At 33.5% G+C, this 25,682-nt stretch overlaps 1 protein-coding gene across 4 annotated transcripts in view; it reads right to left on the bottom strand.

Annotated features, from left to right (window-relative positions):
• The window catches only part of LOC143240478 (tetratricopeptide repeat protein 39A-like), a 68,815-nt gene that overhangs the window by 25,293 nt on the left and 17,840 nt on the right, over positions 1–25,682 (bottom strand). For 3 of the 4 annotated variants that reach the window (XM_076482949.1, XM_076482947.1, XM_076482948.1), the window contains exons 2-7: positions 13,056–13,090; positions 8,391–8,564; positions 7,955–8,030; positions 6,018–6,141; positions 5,219–5,351; positions 3,296–3,395 (exon numbers count right to left, since the gene is read on the bottom strand). In XM_076482949.1, coding sequence (XP_076339064.1) covers positions 3,296–3,395; positions 5,219–5,351; positions 6,018–6,141; positions 7,955–8,030; positions 8,391–8,564; positions 13,056–13,090 — 642 coding nt within the window. Of the gene's footprint in view, positions 1–3,295; positions 3,396–5,218; positions 5,352–6,017; positions 6,142–7,954; positions 8,031–8,390; positions 8,565–13,055; positions 13,091–24,550; positions 24,868–25,682 lie in introns of those variants that run through there. The other variant, XM_076482950.1, reaches the window with a different exon arrangement.

Raw genomic sequence — 25,682 nt, 5'->3', positions numbered from 1 at the left:
CTGCTTAACAAACCTTAAAATCTGATATTTTGCATTTGAAAACATTATAATGTTTTCTAACAATCTGCCAAACTTCATGAACATAAACTTACCAATTTAAAAGTAACAGCATGAAAACTATAAAAAGCACAAATTGACCCTCAGCATAATTTTCTATAATAAACTATGTACTAGCCCCCAACTACAAACAAACTTGAAGCATATGAATATGTTGGTTACCAATCACTCAAACATTCATTTTTTTTTCATATCTTAGTTCTCTCAATACATAGACAGTCTTAGGGACTGACAACAATACCATTTTTACTTGTATATAATTTTAATACTACAACTTTTAATAGTGGAAGTACCTTCACAAAATCTAGTGGACTTTCAATAAACATTACAAGTATTTTGTACACAAAAAAAATCAGTTTTTAATGAAATATTTTAAACAGAGATTTGTCTATTAATATAGAGTATTTGTTTTAAAAAGTTAGTGTGCAAAGTGATTTTCATATTAAAATTTTAAATACTTTTCTTCATCTTAAAAATTTCACATTTCATTTGTGTATTTTGTAAACTCTAAATACATTTCAAATGTTTCATTTCACTAAAACTTTACATTTTATATGTTATTTTCTCCACCATAATAATAAACAACATTGGTCAATTTGACTGACCTCGTAACCACGAAAAAAAATTTTTATCGTCATTTTTCTTTCTAGAATGACTTCAAATTATAACATGAAACTACATTCATTTGCCCAAAGCAACTTTAAACTTGTACATTTGTTTGTTTGTAATTAAGTACAAATCTAAACAATAGAATATCTGTGCTCTGCTAACCACAGGTATTGAAATCCAGTTTCTAATGGTTTTAGCAAATATACCACTCTGCTACTGGGGGCTTTAAACTTTTAACTGCATACAACTATATACAATTACATTTAATTGTTTTATTGTCCTTTTACTGCCCTTTGAACCATGTCTAACTACTATTCACACCATTATAAACTGTAAATCACTTGGAGAAAAGGATGGGAATGTTACACTATTGAATCTCATTACACACTTACTGCTTGCCCAAGTGCATTATGAAACATTTTTATTATAGTATTTATTTTAACTACTTTAACCTTAACTAACCTGAAAATATCCTCACTTTTATTTTCTAGTTAGGTCTGTGCTAATAAATAAAGAATAAACATGAAACAAAGTACATACCTGAATCTTTTTTTCCTGCTGTTGACACTTAACCTTACTTCTTTTTATATATTAATGGTTGTAATGCACTAAATATTTTTTTATTTAATTAAATAATGCACCAAAGAACATAGACGAGTAACAGAGAAAAAATACACAATTTTCACTAACTTTTACAATTTTTCTGGCTTTCTATGTATACAACAACAACAATAAAATTTGAGATAGTAATTATGTTTAGCTTGGAAATGTACAGAAAATAATGTTAATCACTGTATCATTTAATGTATGAAAACCCTGACTTTCTACTGGTTATAAAGGATTAAATGTGAGAGAAAACTATTAAAAATTCCTGAAAGAAAGGATGTGACAGGTGGGTGTGGCAGGATGGGTCTGATTTTCTAGTTGATAGCTCTATTAAAAATTGAAGGCTAAAAAAATTATGGTTTGTCTGAGCAATGACGATCTTATAATGAGTAATTTACATCTTACTTCATACGTATTGGAGTGGTGGTGGATAAAATAGAAAAGAGAAGATGTTTAGAGAAAATGTGTCAAACTAGAGTAAATTCAAAATTTTTAAAAATACCATTTTAAAAAATGAAGAATTCATAACATATCCTATTATATATTTTATTAGGCAAGGTTTTTTTTGCAATACTAAGTGGTATAACAAACAAAGAGCAGATTAATAACAATTTTAATTTAAGTCACTAAAACCTTGTGTCAAGTGCAATAAAGGATGCCAGTCATGATAGGGTTAAAAAGGTTTCAATACAATTTAGGAACACTTATTACTCACAAGTATTTTAAGTTAAACAGTACAAAGAAATCTATTGGTATTTATGGCAAAGCTACTAAGGATAGCTGCCATCATCCATAATTTTGAGCTACTGATCAGAGAAGGAAGTCAGTCAGCAGTACCATGTTAAGGGTTTGTTTGATTTTTTTTTTAAGTAAAGTAACATTGGGCTATCTGTTGTGTGCACCACATGAAATAAAACCCTGGATTTTAACTTCATAAGTCTGAAAATTACTGCTATCCCACCAGAGATCCCATGATAAGGTACTGACTGCATTCTTATAATGTACTCACAGCTTAAAATGTATGGAGTATTTTGTGGTATTTCACATATTCAAACCCAGCTTGTTGTCTCCAAAACCCACAGCTCTACCACATGACCAACCTGCACCCTAAAATGGAAGTGATATACAAGAAAAAAAAAATCGTTTTCTCATAATGCCATCTAGAGGAAAACATTACTACTACTAAAGCAGGTGAATTATCTGCACAAATGACAATAGGAACAGTTGATACCAGCAAGAGATCCTTTGAATTTGTTTAGATAATTACAACATAGAAATATATTTATATACGTTTCCAGAGATACATTTCAATTGGAACAAAACCTAATAAACATGATTTTAACTTTCATAACAATCAAAACATTAATCTTAAGATTTAAACAATGGAAACTTGATTTTAAAGAGATCGTGTTTGTTCAAAATTTCCCAAGCAAAAGTAACTTTTTTTTGAGAAATATTCTCAACTTGAACTCAGCTTCCAGAACATTCAGATTTTACTTACATCCATTCATTGAGATTTACGTAAGTTATATTTCATGACAAACTACATGAGGGCTAACTACACTGATAACCCCTAATTTTGAAGCCACTGACCATAAAGCAAGGCACCTAGTCAACACCAAAGATTTGATATATTCCTATTAGACCAAACAGTGAGATTTGAGAGCACTGTGATTACAATACACTCATGTTTTCAAAGTGCAGAATTTGATTTTTTTTTTTAACAGTAATGCAACACAGATCTCAGATCCAGTCTAGCATGTTAACAAGTAAGGCACTCTTGCTACATTCCCTCTGAAATGAGTTTTAGGTATTCTGGTTATTCCAAATGTTTTAACATTTTCCTTTACTTGATCTCAGAAAATCCTTATTCTATTGCTCTTAGAAATACAAGGACCAAAGCAAATGTCTCTAAAAAAGTAAATGACCTTTAACCATAAGGTGGATTCAACACGTTTTTATCATGCTAGAAATTATTGCTTTTACTTCATAGTAGAAACTGTAACAAGTTTGAACACCTTACCAAATGAAATGCTCCAACACCCATCCGCACACCACTCTCAAAATGTCTTTTTCTTCCAATATCTTCAAAATCACGTTTGTTCAAAATATGTAGGGATTCTCTAAAATATCAAGTAATAAAATGAATTAGTACACTGCAAATAAAAAAATAATTTTTTTTGCTTTCTAAATGATCTGACTACAAAATAATGTTTAATGCCTTTAATATCTAATGATAGCATAAAACAGATTAAAAGTCTTACTGATTTGTTTCACTACACATGTGAAAACTGAGTGTACTACACTGTCTCAAAACAGCTCGCTTCGATCTTTCTCATGTAGAAAGTCCTTTACATTAAACCTTGACAACTAAGCAGGGAACGTAAAAAGTCAAACAGCATTGTAACTTATCCAAGTTCTGCCCACTACAACTGTTCAAAATGTATTTTTTCATGGTTAATGACATCAAAATCAATTACTGGAATAAAATTTTAAAAATACTGGAACAGAAATGAAACCAAAAAAAGGTTGAAGGAAGGAGTAAGAAGAAGAAAAACTTTTATATCACCTGTAGTAGTAATAACATTAATTAATTTAAGACATTAATTAAAAAGAAAGGAGTAGAAAATGTTTGTTATTAAACAAAATGCTACTTAATGGCCACCTACATATGCTGTATCCACCATGTATATTGAAAATCCAATTTTAGTGTTATGTACCTTCAGATTCACTGCCAAGTCACCAAGGAAGAGGGAATGGAAAATGCAGGTTAATTAACAGAAATCAACTGTCACAGAAACAGAAAGTGTGATAATCTTTACTATTTATTATAAACAAGTGTTTTAAGTGGGTATAACTTTTTTTTTTAACAACAACAACAAAGTACAAATGTCATTTCTTTTTAATTCTCTTAGTAGAATCTTTCATCTTTCTGTACGGCAGGTTTCTAGTTATTTAAACATTTGGAACTATGTTTTGAATAAATCCTATTCTAAGTGCTTTAATATAATTATTGCTTATCAAAATTGGGAAATAAATAAAACAAGTACAAGAAGCCGATCTTTGTTATAGCATATAAAATAAAAATTTAATTTTAATTGAGTTTTAGAATGAATAAATACAATATATACATACAGGTAGGTACACAGAGGTAATTTATTTAATTTCACATCCAAGTTAGGTCATACTGAAAGTCATACATTAAAAATAACCAAAAATGAAACAGTATAAGGATTTTGTTGATAAATGCAAAGCTACACAACAAACTATCTATTCTGTGCCCACTATGGGCATCAAAACCTGATTTTTTGTGTTATAAGCCCTCAAACTTTCTGCAGAGACCCTAGGGACTTATTTGAGGAACAGTTATCAGCCTACAACAAAAAGTTTCACAAAAAGCAATAAAAAACAAAACCAATTATAATGATATTGAAGAATGGATGAAAAACAAACATCAGCCACTCCTCCTTCATCAAAAAGATATCTATTAAACTATTGAGTTTCATAACACACAAATGTGTAAAACTACAAATGCCAACAACTATTTCTACTACAAACATATCAGAATATCAATTTGAAAACTTAATATCTCTGCGTTAGATCATGTGCAACAGTGCTGACATCTGGTGAATATTACCTTAAAATGTTAATCAAATTTTCAATTTCGTTCAACAGCATAAAATTTTCCAACTGATTGTTTGTATGTGTAGATATTCATTGGAGGCATAAGCACGTGTGTTTCATAGCAGAATCAAACAGGGTTATCTGCTCCGTTCACAGAAGTGAATCAAACCTCCGATTTTAGCATTATAAATCCATAGGGTTAATGGTGATCCACTGGACTACTAGAATTGAGATAACATCCAAAACACTCATTAAAACCTATAGCTTTAATACAGCTATAATCTACAAGGTAAACACAAGACAGAAAAATAACAATTCTTACTTGTAAGACTGATAGCATGATCGAATCCGAATTCCTCCTTTAACAAAGGTGAGTAGACTTTGGTCGTAAACAAAGGTCAAAATAGCATTCATCAGTAGACATTCTGCATAGGTTAGCTCAGCATGGACTTCAACTGAAAGACAAGTGTTTACTTCTTTAAACTTAGAATCCTTACTTTGTTAAATCACCTAGTAAGAAGTATGAAGGTAAACAGTGAGCAACTTTCACTATATATCTGAATAACATAATAATCTTTAAAAATCATTCAATTACACCATCTAAAATAGTTCAATCTGAATCAAACTCCACTGGCTCTATACAGCCATTTAAAAGATTTTTTTTCCCACTGTTCAAACAATCTTATTCAGGAGCCCAATGTATGAAAGGTAGCAAAACTGCTAACTTGGTCGTATGGATGAGAGAACATGCATTACGAGTCATGGTGTTGTGATAATACCATAGCTACACCACGTGATACTTACAAGTGTAAAACATGTCATTTTACATCAACGTCAAGCAATTCTGAACAAGACATTGCAATGTGTATGTTATCTTTCACATGATAAAATGGACCTATACACAATTTTGCAACACTCTGTGGTCTGAACAGAGGGAGAAATTTATAAAATACGTGGTTAAGTAATACACCACTCAAATACAAAATGTAACTAAAGACAGTTTTTAATTATATTAAGACCTTGAATGTCTGTCTGGATTATACTCAAGTACAATATTATAAATCATTATCTAGTTTCCAGATAATAAAATACATTATGTAAACAACAACTGAACAGTTCACCTTCAGTGTAAGAATTGTAGTCAGGGTGATGAAGGATCCGAGACACTGTTGACACTTTTCTCCTGTACATCTGAGAAACTTTAACAGCCTGTTTTAATGCATCCATAGCCAGCTCAATATCACTCTGTAGGGTAGAAAACAATATGTATGGAGATATCTTTCTCTAAGGAATGATTATGTCTACAAGTTTAATTTTTATTAATGAAAGAGCAGAAATAATGGTTGTATACCATCTGTGGGCTGGAAAGGGTTTAATACTTCCTCAGCAAATCTAATTATATTATACACATATATATGTAGTTCACAGTTTAGTTGACTTTACACAACAGTCATAAATATACTGTTTATCATCACTTCAAAACTCCCATTATTTTAACAATCTAGACTATAAACTAAAAATTATTTGTTAAAAGAGTCCTACTAATAATATTCCATGGTCATCTATACTAGTGCTTTGACCATCTTGGGTTCAATTTTTACCAACTCTGGATACAACTAAAGCTGAAAAACAGCATATCGATAGGATTTCCTAATTTTATACAAATTATACCAAGATTTAAAAAACAGATTCTACTAATTACCATCTAGTGCCTCATAACACATCTAACAGACTGGCATCACTAGGGATATAAAACACACATTTTCCAAAATGCTATTTTTGCCATAGCCTGTGAATCTCCCAAAGTTAAAAAGTCATAAAATTATCCAGTTAACACAATACACTGTTTATCAGCCTGAAGTGTATTCAAAGGCAGTTGAAAACTGACAGTTACAGGTAGTTATTAGCAGAATGATATCCACCTATAAACCTCTCTTTAACTGAGAAACAATAAATAAACAAATATTTTGGACTAATCAGGACATACATATCACTAATCTGACAGAGACTCACTTTCAGTTCAATACAAGGACTAGATGTGCAATCTTTCTTGCTTAAACAATTGTATGATGTCTTAGCAAAGTGACCCAATTGCATGTGTGACCAAGGTGAAAAAAACTTAATTGTTCCATTGACTTTTTATATCAGAAGCTAAATGTACTCCATATGCATCCAAACTTTAAAAATTCAACATATTAAGTAATGGGGTAGAAAGCTCATGGTACACCTGCATATTACATAGAATCAGTTTACAATATTCATCAACATCTGATACTGTAACGTCATAACCACAAAAAGTCATGTGAAAAAATAAACACGTACCAAATTACTCATATCAAAGCAGTTATGTTGATTTTGGTATTTGAAAGGGAGGAGGGGGAAGTTAAAACATAATATAACAGTATCTTTATAGTTTAAATTAAAACCCTGATTTTAAACATAGCAATTTGGTTAAATATAAGAGCATTAAACACATATCAATAGAGAATCTGCAAAAGCCATGGCTGCAATTAGATCCCAAATCAGTCACAAGATGAACGGAGCTGTGAGCTAAATGTTTATACTTGAAAACAAGGAGGGAGTCCACAATAGCTGCAGTTGTAATCAGATCACAAATTGGTCAAGAGATGGAACTAAGGGCCAAATGTTTGTAACTAAAAAGAACTCGGCTATTCTATGAGCTGCTATGGTGCAACTAAAAAACACAGAGCCAATCTATGAGGTACTAATGCCATAGCTAAACAATCCAGGGAAAAATAACACAATAAGAGCATTAAACACATTCAAGTGGTAAAGGTATAGATAAAAAAGAATGGATGTAGCAAGAGATATACAGTCTCAGAACTGAAGTATCCATAGTGTACTTGTAGAATCTTTCCTCACTCTGGAGTGTTTCAGGCCATTTGACTAAACCAAGTGAGATCAGTCATTTGGAAAAGAGGTTAAAGCAAGAGCAAGTTGTTCTTTTACACATTATAAATCACATCAATCAATTAATTCAATGTTCAGAATCAGAAATATTTGTTTTTTAATAATAATGTAATTAAACAAATCTTACCATTTCCATTGTCATTATTGCCTGTATAAAGAGAATCGTTCCACGGCCTACTCCATGATAAATACTGTCGTGTGCTCTTAAAAAGAAGGGATAAAAGTAAATATAAAGCACACACTTCACTAAACTAGGCTAACACAAGTGATTTCATACAACATTGAAATGTTGCACTGGTGTTTTAGTATACTGACTTTTAATTTATGTTACTTCTTCGACTGGTATCAGCAACTGTTAACTTTGACATAGTTCTTTACATTTAATAATGAGCCATGAGTGCACACACACACATTTCATTTCCTACTGAAAACAAACTAAAACTCATTTACAATGAATATTCATAAAGTAAAATATGTTGAGAATTTTTATACACAGAAAAGTTTACATTAAAACAAGTCAGAATAACAGAATCACTGAAACAAAGATGAAATTTCTTACTGACCTGGAGGATACTATTTTAAGAGCATCATTAAACTTGTTGTTGAGAAAGAGATCCAGGGCATGACAGGTTTCATCTAAAACTTCCTGGAGCTTCCATCCTCCCTGCTTTACAGAACATTTACCAACTGAGTCTAAAGGATCTGATGATATCTCCCAATTCCCCGAATCTAAAGACCTAGACAAAAGACAAGGTATATATCCCATTCAAAGAATATGAAAGATATAAAAGAGCCAGTTCCAACAACTTAACTATTTAACTTATAAGTGTGGAAATTGAAGCACAATATAAGTTAACAGAATTGAACAGGACACACTAGGATGCTTGAGAGAATGAAACGGGGTATTCAGAATTCTGAACGTTGAAGAGTATACACCAATTCTAACTGTGATTGGTAGAAATGCAGAATGTTCTTCTATCCATGGATTGAACACTTAACCCCTGTATGATGCTTTATGTATCTCCAAAGAGTTCATACAAAATGTGATCACTTAAAAACTACAGACATGATGAACAAACACAAAAACAGTGTAAAGTATACATAAAACTGAACTCTGAATGACCAGTTACTCTCCCCAGGTAGCCCTAACAGTTCATACACCAGAACATGCACAGTAATTATAAATTTTTAAGCCATAAACAAAACACATTAACATGAAACAAAATATGCTGCATATTTTTAAAAAAGGATCCTAGGGTAAAAGCTACAATGTGGGATTATAAAATGTAGCCTAGATTTTGGAAGTGACTGCAAAGTAGAACCCACATTGCAGTGGGGATACACCATCTATCAGTCTTAGCCTCCAGTTTGTTAGTCTCACATAAGAAAATTAGAAATTAGGAGAGAGAGAGATGTAGGTGCTCAATCCCACAATGTCCCAAATCTATATCACCCTTCACTGTCTGCAAACAGTTGTGGGAAGGTGACTGCTCTCCCAAGTTAAAATAAGAATAAGGAAAATATAAACATAAAAAGATGAAAAATAAATAAATAAACTTAAAAAAATGAAAATAAGGTACTACCATTTGAGGGTAAGTAAGATAAAACTTACCTCTTGAAGTAAGCACTCCTGCCCCCAGTATGGCAGAGGCACTAATTAACACATCAGTAAAGTGGTAGTTCATTGAGACTGTTGTGCTTTTATATGCAGCTCAAGGTGTACATCCAAATAAAGTAAAGTTTGTAAGTTACCTTATTTTTAACTAAAAATAATTTTTAATAGAATTTCTCAGATTTTACTTTCTTTGTATTTATTCAATACATTTTTGTAGTTATTACAGAATAATTTAATAATTTTATTTAAAATTACTTTATTAAATTCATTAACTATTAATTTTCATATCAGTATATCAACATTATTAATAACATATTGTAATTTATTTCAAATTTTACAATATCTAAATAACAGAGAAGTTATGTTTATAAAGATGGGTATGGCACATTACCATGTAAGGAGAGTAAACCATAAACTGGAAAATCAAAATATTTTCTTTTATCAAAAATATTAATATTGATATCCTTTTTATCAATTACTTTAACTTCTAAATCTAAATAACGTGTATCTGTATTAGAAATTGAAGTATTTTCTAATTCTGTTGGATAAATGATGTCAATAACATTATATATTTCAGAATTATTTATGCTAATTAAATCATCAATATATTTAAGTTTTTGTTTCATAACCCCTAGGGATGACAAATCTAAACACTAATTCCATGTCACTTTTGGGTGACCCTAAGTGTATATGCCAAGTTATGTGACAATCAGTTCAACAGTGTACCAGTTATAAGCACACACACTTTTTTCCAATAATGGTTTACACACACACAAAATTCCAAGATTTGTTCACCATCAAATCATATTACACAGTAATAGGTAACTGCACAGTACCATGTAACAATCTGCCTTTTTGCTAACACATCAGTCCCTTGGTCTAGGGATATTCTGAATTACAGATTACCCCAATAAAATGGAAAACTCTAACAAATGAAGGAGAAATGGTAAAACTTGGATGTTTATTCTTCGTTTACAAATATACCAATCAACAAAATAATAAACTTCCTAAACAGAATACCATTTCAACATTCCATCCACACCAGTATCTCCATATTGGAAGTGTGTGTAAGATACACCCCACCCCACATAATCAATTTTGTGCTTCCTCTGTTATACCTTCAATATTATTTTGTCACCTTTCACCAAGAAAAACTGAAAAGTTTGTTAATTGAAAGGTTACCAAACTTTAACCTCCAAAGACTACCTTAACTCTTTTCTTGTACCACAAAGTAGTTTGGACCTTCTGTTATAAAATGAGCTTCATCACTTTTCCTCTCAAAAACCAAAGATTAGACTGAAGAGAACACATAAAAATATCAAACTTGTACTCAAGCAGTGGATGTGTATATTTTCTTTATGTATACAATGAAAATAGGTCACATATCATCTTGGAGAATTTGCTGCATTAAGCTGCTTTCCTGGCTTCTAAATGTAATCAAATAGAGTAAAAACCTTGACACAAACCCATCACATCTTGTTAAAATAAAAACATTATTGAAAGTAGTAATTTACTTCAAAAAACACTTTCAAGGTTAACAGTTTTGCCGATGTAACTAATTAATTAGAGTATTACCAGATTTTATCTTGATTTTTAATAATAAACTATTGACAAATCAGTCAATTCATACTTTGGAAGTCAACAAGATCAAAATTAAACCAAGACTGAAAAGCAGGTTTACCAAATATGAAGATAAAACACCAAATTATGCAGACTACAAGTTAATAACATCATAGATTCTTATTTAACACAAATGTTTTAACAAAGAAAGACCTGTGCTTTTACAGGTTAAGTTCAAACCTACCCTATATAAATATTTTCTATTTATAGAATAGCACAAATCAGTCAATAAAACTAAGTATATACCATGCACCTACACTAAGAAACACTAACAGCATTTTTCAAACCAGATAATCTTAAAATCCATAGCTAGTAGCTAGTTTGCAGTGAATCTTTTGGGGAATAACAATACACTGTAGATGATCTCCTGATGATTACAAATTGAACAAAGATAAGAAAAATATGTAATGTAACTGAAATTTAACAGCATGTATAACAACCAACTTCAAAGTATTGTTAACTTAAGTTAATACATAGTTGTACGAGCGAATGTTGTTTTTTTCAAACTGACCTTCTACATTGTTCTTTATGATTCTGTAGCAACCTTTTAAAGACCTAACTGATGGTTCAAAAGTATGTTAGAGAAATTAATATTGACTTATTACAAAAACAAATGCAACCAGAGCAGCAATTATCATGTTCAACAAAATTATGAGTGTTATACACGTAATTTTTTGCATGATCCTATATCTGGTTAATCCAGTAGTAACTATAGAAACAGAAGTTTCTCATTCTATCTCAAGTAAGATGAACAATTCAGTAAAATTAACATTTGTTTAATAGACTGAGTATGAACCAGAAAAAAACAAAAAACTAAGAAAGTTTGTTTTAAGTTTGTTGGCTTCTCTAATGCTTTTGAATAAAAAGCCTAGTAACCTGCAAAAACTGCAAACAGAGAAAAATGCTTCTAAATGTTACATCTTATCTCTTAAGGCAGGTAAAAAATTATTATAAAAGCCACAATTCACTTCATATGTCTAATCGTTATATTGAATATTTGCTATTGTGGTAATTGAATACACCATGCATTTCTGTCTTCATGTAGTATTATAATAATCATTCTTTGTTCAGAACAGGTGCAGGTTTCACACAAAACGAAATCAAGAAAACAATCACACTAATCTTGTTTCATGTTACCTTTGTTGTTTTCAGTACTTGTTACCACTCAGGGAGAACACTGCTTAATACAGATTGTGTAAGAATGTTGATAGCAATATTGTTCAATCAGATATTCATGCAACATCTAGATGTAATGCCTTCACCTCCATTTTCAGTAGAATGACCAGTCACTGGATAGTACAAGAAGCTCTAAGCAAATTTGAGGTTTCTTGCAAACTCAGAAAGGTTGCTTTCAAACAATACAGAAAGTATGAAGGAAGATATCTAAACCAGTAAGTGACTGTCCAATGAGATTGTATTTTCAAACTTGTGGTCAATCTCATCATTCTGTTTAACCTTGACTCACTTAAAAATTTTAGTGTAAATCCATAATTGATATCTAGAGCAAATCTCAATACTCTAAAGCAAATTCATTTGACCTATCCAACAGCTTTAATGTTAATTAAATTCACCTTGTACCACATTACCAGATCATTTTACCTATTAAATTTTTAGACATTACTTCAGTGAGAAACTTAACTGTTACTGGTTGTAACACACAATACTCAAGGTTAATTTATATTTTTTAATGTCAAAGTATCAAACCTTTGCATTGTTTTTGTTTTCCACAAGAATTAAAAAGTTGATGAAAAATGTAGACATTTAAATTTTTTTTTGGGGTGGACATATTTAAGCAAATATTCAATTTAGTCTGCATGGGCAAATAGAAACTTCTTGGACTATTCTATTAAAACTAACAGCTGGATATGTGTACAACACAGACTTAAAAACAAGTTTGATTTAGAATTAAATTATAATGCATACACAGTCATTCTATGTTCGATAGATATGAACTAAACAAATAACACAGAAGCATGCACAGAATATTACTTACGATGATGCCCCTTCATCCAAAGCATCTTCAAACATCTGAAAAATATAGTGTACTATTCAAGCTGTAAATTGATTTTAATTTATGTGAACAAATTACAATATATATCTAATATGTTATTATTAATAAAATACAGAAACAATTTCTTTAAAATATGGAACAATAACTTGTAAGACATTTTCAGTTATGTGGACTAACAGATACATACATACTAAAACAGCTTTAATATTCATGAAAATAAGATTACTACAATGTACAATTTTTATAATCAACTACTTGTGTTTTCAGAATGTGTATATAAACATATATTATTAAAGAAAAACAGAAATGTAAAGTATGCACTAGTGAAAAACATAAATACAGAAATTTGGTTTCTTTTGAATTTTGCACACAGCTACACAAGGGCTATCTGCACTACCCATCCCTAATTTAGCAGTGTAAGACTAGAGAGAAAACAGCTAGTTATCACCACCCACTGCCAACTCTTGGGCTACTCTTTTCCCAATGAATAGTGGGATTGACCATCACATTATAATGCCCCTATGGCTGAAAGGGCAGGCACGTTTGGTGTCATGGGGATTTGAACCCATAACCCTCGGATTACACGTCGAGTGCCTTAACCACCTGGCCATGCTGGGCCATATATACAGAAATATAGGAAGAAGTTTTGTTCATATGACTGTATTAACTCATTTCACCATATCCTTTGTATTATTATCAAATAATGTTAAAAGAACCCATAGATTGACAGTTCAAACATTAGTACATTTTCTGAAAAAGATTTAATAAACATTAAAATAATAAATAAATTGAAATATATACACACACACACACACACAGAAATTAGTTTTAATTTGGATCAGATTATGGTCTCCAGAAAATAATTCAACACATTTCAATTCTTCAACGTCACCATCAAGAGGCTATAAATTAGGCCAGATTAAAAACGTTTTCAATCATGTATCTATTTTAACATTACACACAAGTGACAAGAAAACATTATTTAACAAATGATTTAGATCACACAGAATACTTTATCAATAAATGTGTTTGTATATAAATTTTCGTATACTTTAAAATTACTCAAACAAGATAGTATATAATAAACTATTCATCTACACACATTGTAACTACAACCTTCTAACCCTTTACAGCTCCCTGATTTTGTAAGTTTTGTTTCAACTGTTTAGTGGCACAGGAAAAGTTTTTATCACAATATATTAAACACTGCTTTTTTGTTTTTTTAACACCACTACTATTGACACAACAAGGGCTTTAATTACAACACTTTTAGTGTTATATATCAATGTTAAATTTCAAAAGTCTTTCCATTCAACACATAAAAAGTAATTATTATCATCAACTGTTACAACCTGTTAAGGTGACTGAATTACTACTTTTGGTCACAATTAATGCTACCAAATTTTAATACATGTCCATTTTTACTGACCCCCTAAGCTACAATAAATTAACATATAAATTACTTCACAATTAATACCTTCAATTATTTGTATATTTCTATTTATTGCTAGCCCATAAGGCAGAAAGGACATGTTACCCCACTTTTTCCAGTTAGTGTACCTACCCTGTTATTAACAACTGCAGAGTGACTTAGCTACCCCTACTCACCAACATTACACATTCATGTACTAACCTAGTAATGTAAAATAAAACATTAACACAGATGACTCACTAACTTCACAATTAATACCTTCAGGTCATTAGATGTCCATCTCTCAGTATAATACAGATCTAAAACAATAACATTAACAGGTAACTCACTACCTTCACCATTGTACTTTCAGGTTACATCTGTCACCAGAGTGCAGGTCTAAAACAATGACATCAACAGATAACTCACTAGCTTCACAACTGTACCTTCAGATTATAAAATTTCCATTTGTCACTAGAGCACTGATCTAAAACAATGACATTAATGAATAACTTACTAGATTCATAACTACACCTTCAGGTTGTAAAATGTCCATCTGTCACAACAGTATAGGTTCTTTATCAAACATCACTGTTGCTGGTAGTTTTATTTTACTGTTTTATGATAACCCCATCAGTAATAGTGAAATATCTTGATCTCATTTCTCTGATGTTCATTAATACACACAACTAACTGATTTAACAATGTTCAGTTGTATCTCTCCACCACACCATCAGAAGTTATACAAAAAAATTATCTTGATTTTTTACTCCCAAGGATCCAACACATTTTAGTAAACAACTCAGATTTATAGTTCCATCCCTGACCTAACTGATATTCCATAGGCACAACCAAATCATGAGACAGATTTACTGACAAGTTCTTCACAAGAATGTCTACTTACTGGTTAAGAACAACAAATGCCTATGACCATTTTGTGAAACAGTCCATCACAACCATGATGTTATCTATTTTCATTGTTACTCTTTGACAGAACACTAAATACAGTTATCTCAATTAGTTCTCCAACATAATTCTCTAGTTGTCCATGCTATTTCTTTAATGAACCTTCTCACTCACAGCAGTTTACGTTTTTACATCAACTCTCTACAGATCCCTGGCACCAAAACTTGTAGAACCATTCTCTTCATTGTTTCAACACCTTTTTATTACCCACATGGCCACTGGATGGCTGTAGAGATGATGGAACATTTAAGATTCAGCCTGTTTCCCAAATGGAAGTCACCTGGTTAACAAGCATACTGGGGCTGGATCTCCAGCATCAATCTTGAGATCTATTTTACTTGTTTGGCCTAAGTCATGAGATCCAATGCAGAAGATGACTTGACATTATGTGAACAAGTTATGTAACTACTGGCACTAACACAATGTAAGACCTTCACAGTTCTGGTCATATAACACTTGTAACTCAGTTGGTAAACTGTCATTATGTAATTGTTTGAAAAGTTTTCCCACATCTTATCTCAAAGGTGACTATTTATGATGTTCTGTGGTGTGGAGTTATCTGTGCATACTCACATCTTGAAAGGTCCCATCCAGATCTAACTGAAATCTTATTGTTTGTTGTGTTCATGACTCTAAAGGTATCTTTATTTTGCAAATCCACAAGAGTTTTATTGACCATTAATCCATCAGGACATGGCTAGAATGTTTGGTTAAATCTTTTTATTAGGTCTGAACTAAATTTTTAATAAACCCTAATACATGCATTTAAATTCTTGATGATACAACAAGTGCTCTCCTTGTTGTCCCATGAATTCCAATCTCTGTTACAGTTTGTTATTTAGTGCCAGAGGTTTCCTGATCATAGACTTCAAAGCCATTTGAAGTTAGCCTTTGTACTCATGTCTCTCCAAGAAGTTAGTTTCCAATATGTAGTGTTCATTGAAGTCAGTTATCCACCATTATAAGACACAAAGAAGTTTTCTTCAGCATAGGTAACTTTGAAGTCAGTTATCCACCATTATAAGACACAAAGAAGTTTTCTTCAGCATAGGTAACTTTGAAGTCAGTTATCCACCATTATAAGACACAAAGAAGTTTTCTTCAGCATAGGTAACTTTGAAGTCAGTTATCCACCATTATAAGACACAAAGAAGTTTTCTTCAGCATAGGTAACTTTGAAGTCAGTTATCCACCATTATAAGGCACAAAGAAGTTTTCTTCAGCATAGGTAACTTTGAAGTCAGTTATCCACCATTATAAGGCACAAAGAAGTTTTCTTCAGCATAGGTAACTTTGAAGTCAGTTATCCACCATTATAAGACACAAAGAAGTTTTCTTCAGCATAGGTAACTTTCAATTTTCCTCTTGCCATAATCTCATGCACACCTGGTGTTTGCATCATTTCATCTTTATATCTACAGGTGGTATGTGATATTTAAATACCAAATTAAGTCAAATTGTTGTAGCTGTAGGACTAGTGCTGGGAAACCTTGTACTATGAACTTGTTTTATTAGAAGTAGATGGGGTATTCTCAGCTGAACTTCACTCCATAAGTCCAGTTAATTTCTGTTTTCCATCATCTGATTAGCATTTTGTTGTTACTTTGAGTTGGTCAGCTAATGACTTATCCTTGGTGTCTGAACAACTGTTGATTCCTGATGGTTTCAGTCGTAGCAACCAGGTTTCCCATGCCTGTAACAGTTCTCTCATTCTAATAGCTTTTTGAAAGAGTTATTTCCAGCAGCTTTTGTCTGCAATTCTTAGCAATATGTCCTTTGAAGTCACACCTGAAGCACCTAATGTTTTGTGACTTGTTCCTTCTACTCTGTGTGAACAGTTGTCTAACCACATCTTCTAGCTGATATTTCAATATAACTTGGTCTAATGATACCATAACTTCAAGATGCATCTTTAGTTGCTTATGTGCAACATTAATGGATTTTAGTTCCCTCATCAAATGCAAGCTTCCTTTAATGAGGTACACTTACTTTGCTTAACCTAATTCTCATATCTCCATCTGTCATAGTGTCTAACCTAAAAATTGGTCACATATCAACAAATCCATCATTTCATCACAAGCTGTCAGGTAGGATAAATAAGCCTTTCCAAATCTTCTACAAGTTCAGCTAGGGTCTCTTCTTTCCCCCATACCCTGTTCTGGAACTCACTTCTGGATACTTCTGGTGCAACACTCCAAACCTGTTGGATAAGCCAGCTGTCAAGTATTGACAGCTATTATGGTTATCAGCTGGTAGGTAAGTAGGTATTTCATGTTTATTGGCACAAAGCTACTAGGCTATTTGTGCTAAACAAGATGTAGTATACTATAATGGTATATAGAAATTAAGGTAAAAATATGCAAAATAAGTAAAATTAAGATCTGTCAGAAAGACTGAAGCATTAAGTTCAAATTTGCTGTCAGTCACTTGAAATTGGCCTTTCCAGTCCTGGGTTCAGGTCAAAATAAAAATTAAAATGTGTAAAAGAAATCATCCTGAAACAGTATATAGTCCAATAAAAACCTTAAGTTAACTTAAAAAGACCAATGGCTCTTAAAAATGTAAAAACATGAGCGAGGTGGACAGTATCACCTATGACACTGGCTAATGTCAAGGGCAAACCTTTCTTAAAAATACGTTTAAAATGGTGTTGTCGTTCTTGGTTGTAATAACAGCACTATAATAAAATATGTATGATTATGACCAGAGTGCCACACAGACCACACATTGGTGCATCAGTACCAGATAAAAGAAAGTGGCAAGTTAAAAAACTGTGACCAATGCGTAGCCTAGCCAAAACAACTTCCTTCAATCTTTACAGAAACAAGATGGCCAAAGAGCTAAAGAAGGCTTGATTTGTAAAAGCTTATTATTTTGTTGCTCACTCCAGGTCAACTGCCAAATAGTGTACAGTCAGGTTTTAATAACCAGACCATAGAAGAGGCTGATCTGTGGATACTGCTATGCTATTCAAAGTCATCAATGAAAAGACCATTTGCAACTGAAGGGTGTAGCTGTTCACCAATGGCATTAATCTTTATCATGAAAAGCATGACACTCAGAACACAGCCCTGAGGGACTCCAAGTTCCTGTGGGAAAAAAATGGGAAAGTATTGAGGCCACGGACCTGGAATCGACAGTTCATTAAAAGATGCTTAATAAAAAGTGGCAAATTGCAATGCAATCCATATGAGTGAAGGTCTCGCAAGATGCCATATCTCACATTGTATCATAAGCTTTCTCTAAATAACAATAAAAAAAAGAAACAAGAGGTTGGCACTTCGCAAAGGCTTCTCTGACTGATGTTTCAAAGTGAATTAAGTGGTCTATTGTGGAACGTTGTCTTCAGAACCCACATTGAGTGGGTGAGAGAAGGTTGTTTGATTCAAGGAACCAAACAAGATGAGCATTAATCATCCTTTCTAAGATCTTACCAAGACAACTCATTAAAACAATTAGACAGTAATTCGAAGGAATCTTTGGATCCTTCCCAGGTTTAAGAATAGGGAGTACAATAGCTTGACACCAAGCATTAGGAAAGACATTCTCCTGCCATATCTGGTTAAAGACAGCCAGAAGAAAGGTGGCATAGCAACTCAAAATGTATATCATCAGTTCCAACTGATGTATTTCCAGACCGATGAAGTGCAAGTTTGAGTTCCACCAGTGTAAGAGGGCAATTGTAATCATAGGGATGACCAGTTAAAAAGAAAAGAGACAGATGTTCAACTCATGTTTTAATAGCTAAGAAGGAAGAGGACGAGTTTGAAGAGCTAGATACATGAGAAAAACATTCAACAAAAGTATTAGCAATGCTCTGAGCATCAGCAACTCCATGACCATTGAATATTAAGATAGAAGGGGACAGAAGTATACCATCCACTCAACTTCGGATCTTCTCCCACATGACTTTTAAACTGGTGGTTGAAGAAATGCTGGAGGTATATTTAATTCAAGATTCCTTCTGGCTTTGACATCTAACTTGCTGAATATGTGCATGGGCTTGCTGAAATGCAATGCAGTTTAAAAGGCATGGGATATCTATGAAATTTATCCCAAGCACATTTCTAAGCTTTTCATATTATATAACAAGCAGAATTCCACCAAGGGCAGGGATGCTGTGGGAAAGATGATGATGTCTTGGAGATGCACTAAGCAGCTGCTTGGACAGTACAGTAAGTTACTGTTGCTACACAATCATCTATCAATGATTTACATAAGATGGCAGGATCATGTTCCAAGAGAGCAGTGAAAGAGGGCCAGTTAGCCTGGTCCAACTTCCACTGAGGCATACAGGTCAGGTTGCACTGACAATGGACAATCTCTCTAATATAATAGGAAAATGATCACTACCCTGTAGACTGATGTCAACCTCCCAAGAAAAGCAAGTGAAAAGTGAAGGGGACCAGATAGAAAGACCTATAGCAGTAAATGACTGACAGGGTGCATGAAAATAAGTGTGAGAGCCAGTATTGAAGACAGACATGTTGTGATACAAGAGCATATGCTCTTTAGCATGACCCCTCACATCAATACTAGAACCACCCCAGAAAGGATTATGCCCATTTAGATCCCCAAAAATTAAAAATGGGGTTGGCAGTTGCTCAATGAGGGCATCAAGGTCTGACTGAATTCTTTTCCTGTGGTAAGGTATAGAGAGCAAACAGTTATGGTACAACCCAAGGAGATACTGATGGCTACTGCTTCCAAGGGCATATTCAATAAGGACTGGGTGAGCACATGCTGATCAACCAGCAGTGCCACTCCTCCATGTCCTTGTCCTACACATGACCTGTCATTTCGGTATAAGGAGTAATGTGAATTGTGACTGTATTAGTAGGTTTTAAAAATGTTTTCTGCAAAGAAAGACATTTGGGATGATAAAAGTCAATCAAATTCTTGATGTCATTCACATTTGATTGACAACCTCAATTGTGCCATTGGATTAGCATGGCCATTTTTATTTATTTTGGAGGAGAATATGGCAAAGAGACCTTCTGCTTGCAACTGCATTTTTTTCTTTACTGGATGTGGGTCTGTCACCCTCTATTGATCCAGCTCTGGATCAAGTAGGCAGGTCAGTGTTTGTAAGCATACATTCCAGTGATTGAGGGCATGAATGAATGGTTTGTTTAATTTTTGCAGTGTCAAGAGAGGAAGACCCCATGGAAACACTTTGACTTCAACAAGGTGAAGTTGGACAATAACTGGAAGTTGTGGTAAGGACAGAGATAGAAGTAGATACTGATTCGTTAACTTTGTTGATTTTGGAGGGTACTAGATTAAGATGCACTGTTAAGGATTCTGTAGGATGCACAGAAAGGTCTGTCTGGACTCCTACTGTAGTAGTGGAATGGATTACAGCAGCATAAGTCTGAGATGGAATTGGGAATAGTAATTTCCGAGCCTCTGAGTAAGTAATATTGTGAACTGTCTTTAGATGTTGTACTTCTTTCTCTTCTACCCATTTAGAGCAAGATGTAAAATAGGAAGGATGTGGACCATTACAGTTAATACAATGTGGTTCTAGTTGGCATTCAAAAGCATCATGATCTTTACCAGCAGAAAGAGCACATGTCAATGATAAAGAGCAAGACCTTTTCGAACGACCAAATCGTTGACAATGAAAACATCTAAGAGGGTTAGGAATATAAGGCCGTACCTTACAATTCAGATATCCTGTCTTGATTGTGGTGGAGGACGTGACATTATAAATGTTAATATTAGAACATTTAATCTCCATAATTCCATCTTCACAAGTAAAAATTTGACACACAGATGTAACACCTTGGCTGGTAAAACGTGCGAGGATCTCCGACTCAGGAATGGTCTTTAAATCCCTCTCAACTATAACTTTTCTGGAAGAATGAGGAGTAACCTCAATGGGTATATCCCCCAATGGCCTTTGATTTCAAGAGGAGTTTGGAATGTTGCAATGATGTTTCCACTAAAATGTCCCCAGACCATAACTTTTTTGCCAATTTAGGAAAACCAGCAAGCCATTCCAAACCCTTTTGAATGAAAAACAGAGACATCTGCCCTAAGGGTTTTTCAGTTAAAGAATGTATAATTAAAAATCACAGGACAGATTCAAGTTGTGATTTTGCCCATACAATCAATGCATGGTCGTTTGCCAGTAGTCAAATCTTTCTATACATTGTCATGTTTGTTTTTGCTTTTTTTATTTGAGGGGTATCCATAAAAAAAAATATTTCGGTGTCCACTGACCCCACCTGCATGGAAGACACACTACAGTGCCATATAAGGTCACTGAAGCGATGCCAGGGTTTCATGAGCACTATACCCAAACACCAGTATCAGACAATGTCCACTACACCAGTTGAGGATGTCCTACGCTGGCACTCAGTTGACCCTAGCCCAAATAGACTAGCCAACTGATCTTGGGGGAACCACCCCAAGACCACCCTTCTACAGGAATTCAAGGCCCAAGTGGTATGTTAGAGTTGGACCCCTCAACCATTAGGATCCTCTCCTCCCCTTCAGGGGTCACCACACATGGCAAACATGCAGGTGGATGTTTTGAACCCAGAAGAGATAAACTAAAAGTACAGAACCTTCTCTGGGAGGTCCTGTCACTACATACAGGAATCCACATCGAGGGGGGTTATCAGCTGGAATGTTACTTAATGAAGTCAAAGATGGTCCCTTAAATAGACCAAAGTTTACTTCACTATTCTACCCATTCACTCTAGAAAGTATTTCAAACTGAGCCTCATTTGACTCTTATCACATTCCTGTTGGTTTCTACTGGCTGATGTTGGACTGGCCAGCTAAATTCAAATGGATTTGATAATGTCCAAAAAGTTTAATCAGTAACATATGGCACAGTATTAGTGGTAATAGGTGTGGACTAAAGTTCTTCTATTCCCCATCTTCTACAAAATGATGTGTTCAGTTGGAAATCTTGAGTCAATGCAGGAAGGGATGACTGGTTTAATCTTTGTATTTATTAACACATTTTCACTGTGGATTTCATCAACGTCCTTTCATGCTTCTTCAACATTATCCTTGTTATACAGCTGTTCATCTCCAATAGTTCCATACATTTTGTCTTCAATTAGATTGATTTTTGATTATAATTCTTCTTTGAATAGTATGTCTTTTTCTTATAGATCCTCTCTTAAATTCCTGTAGGGTTCTACTAATTTTCTGTCCCATTTTTCCTGGTTTTCACTTAATATTCTCTTTCTTCTAATGTTTTGTTTCTATTCTTCTTGTTTTTTGTTAGATGCTCTGTCTCTTCCTGTTTGTTCTTATTTTCATTGTTTTATCATGTCTTGCAAATTTCTATCCTAGTTTGTTCCCTTTTGTTAATCTTGAATGAAAGTTAAAAATAATATCCCACTTCTGATACTAATATTGTAACATCGTTCTTTCGCTGGTGGGTTCTTTTAAATTATCTTGGGAAAATAATACAAAGTCCATTCCATGATAATAGAACATTTTACATTTCAAATTTAATGTTTATACACACATCAAACTATGGTAACTTCACAGGCATAAGGAAATACCACACTCATTTGTCTACAACTAAGTAAAAAAAAAAGCCAAGATAACTTAATGTGTGTAATTGCTACCACTGACTGATTCCCTCTACAAGATTGCTTACTTAGTTCGTTTACTGACCGAATGACTGACTGATTCATGCGTGTTTATAATTAACAAAATTTCAAGAAAATTTTACATTAAATCATCTAGCTCTTTCACAAAATCAATTTGAAATATTCTAGGACTACTTCCATGGGTCACCCAGTGGCACAGTGGTAAGTCTGCAAACTCATACTGTCAGAAACGGGGTTTCGATACCCATGGTGGGCAGAACACAAATAGCCCTTTATGTAGTTTTGTGCATAATAACAAAACAAACACTCCCGTAGCCTTAAATTATTTTAGCATCATGCGCTCCCTAGCTAACAAATAAGTTACAACATTAAAATATCTTAAAATACATTAATTACAAAGGTGATATAACAATACACGTATCTATTTTCAAAGACGTTGGAAACAGGGTTGCTATAGCAGCCTCACTTTTACATATCTGACTTCAAGAGAACTGCAAGTTATATTAATTTTCTGGGGAAAAACCCCTCCACAGATTTAGCTGTCTTTGTGAAATATGCACATCTAGTCAAGCACTTCCACTTTGAAACTCCTTCTTTCCTCTTCCATGATTCTGCTATAAAGATACCTATGGTCAACAACCACTGTTAACTCTTGGGTTACACTTGCTTGACTGGAAAATAGGACCTGACGCCATTCTTAAAAAACATCCACAGGCCAAAAGGACGGAGTATGTTTACGTGGAAGAGGGACATGAACCATGAATAACCAAATTCAAAAGCCCATACAGACTAACTAGCTACTAGACCACAACTAACCGCCTCCACGAGGTAGAAAGCAAGATGAAACGATAAAATAACAATTGAGTAAATTAGAGAACAAGTGGGGTATGTCATTTTACTGACTAACTTCTACAATGTCACGTACTCATAAGATCGTTCTTGTACAATTTCTACCTCAAATCAAAGAGAATGCTAACCTTAAGACCACAATTGGCTCTAATTATATCAGGCATCAACTTTTATGCTGCTAGCGATTAGGTGTCGATTTTTTAAAATAATAATAATAATATATATATATCACACTTTTTTTCCATACAAGTCTTAAAATATGGAAGCAGGTACAAGGTCTAAGAAATATCAAGGGCCTTCTACTTATTTCTCGTTTCTGGTATATTGAGCAACTTAAACCCTTATTCGTATGTGGTAAATAAAACATTATACATGGTTGATATTTTATGTACTATTTGTAACATATGTTTATATATATATATATATACACACACACACACACACACACACACACACAAAATTAAAATTCTTTAAGGTACGATTGTGCCTTTATCATAAGAAAGCAAAACGATTCCAATAAATACTGCTTTAATTTCTTATGAGAAAATTACATTCGTAAATTAAGCAGGTTTTAATTCCACACTACATTAGATCTGTGTATGATCTAATGCTGCTAAACACACTACATAATCTCAGCTGTAGCCACGTTATAAAAGTAACAGTCATACCCGTTATTCGCTTGAAAATATTCGAACAAAGATTGTCTTCCCTCTGGTCATTAGTTCAAAATTAGGGATAGCCAATTCACTCCGACTTGTACATGAAAGCTTATTTCGGTGCTGTTCAGCGTGAAAATTAATCTAATTTTAAATTATTATAAATAATCTTCAAAATAATTATGTGATGGAGAATCATGGCGCTGCCAAAGTGGTCCTGTTATACACCACTATCCATTACAAGTTGATAGAAACACGGTCACGCCTTCGACACACAGGGAGGACTTGACATGTTGACGCAGAAGCTCACGTGCACTTTCTACACGCCTCCTGGCAAATTCTATCACAACCACACATCACCTGAAGGATAATAGCTATCTGAAGTCACTGTAGAACAACCGTATTAAACCCTATCAGTGACATGCATAAACACGTTTCACGCGTCTGGTTCGCTGATGACGTCATGCAATTGGTGTGTATGTGTATATATATTTCTAACCTTAACAATATCTTATGTACGTGTTTCACCGAACAAAATATGTAAGGTCTCACAACATAATCGTCCTTGACTATGTACTACTTACGAGATGGATAACAGCCAGTCAACAGTAGTTATCGCCAACTCTCTCTCCCGATGCCCCCCAGTGGCTCAGAGGTATGTCTGCTGACTTACAATGCTAAAGACCAGTTTTCGATACCCGTGGTGGGCAGAACACAGATAACCCATTGTGTAGCTTTGTGCTCAATTCAAAACAACAACAACTCTCTCGGTGTTTGGGTATGATATGTTCGTACCCTGGAAGGTCAGGTTATCTTTGACCTCTTCCTCCACCCGTACTTTGTGGTCTTGCAGTATTTAATATTGAGAGTTACTTCATTTTTGGGTCACACTGAACTGAATATTTCTCCGACCCTTTTCTGGGCAATGTCCATGTATTGTGATACATATATGGGTATTGTTTTGCCTTACCAGCAAGATGTCAAGTTTGTTAGTGGCACTTTTATTTATTTATTTTAAATTAATCATATGTGTATATATGTATACATATATATTTTTATTATATATTTATTTTTTATTTATTATTTCATGTTTAAAATATATATTGACCGGGGAGAGATTTTTAGGACTAACTTCATCACGAAT

This window comes from Tachypleus tridentatus, chromosome 13, assembly GCF_004210375.1.
Source record: "Tachypleus tridentatus isolate NWPU-2018 chromosome 13, ASM421037v1, whole genome shotgun sequence".
NCBI lineage: Eukaryota > Metazoa > Arthropoda > Merostomata > Xiphosura > Limulidae > Tachypleus > Tachypleus tridentatus.
Note: the sequence above shows the minus strand (reverse complement) of the source record. Positions and strands in the feature narration are given on the sequence as shown.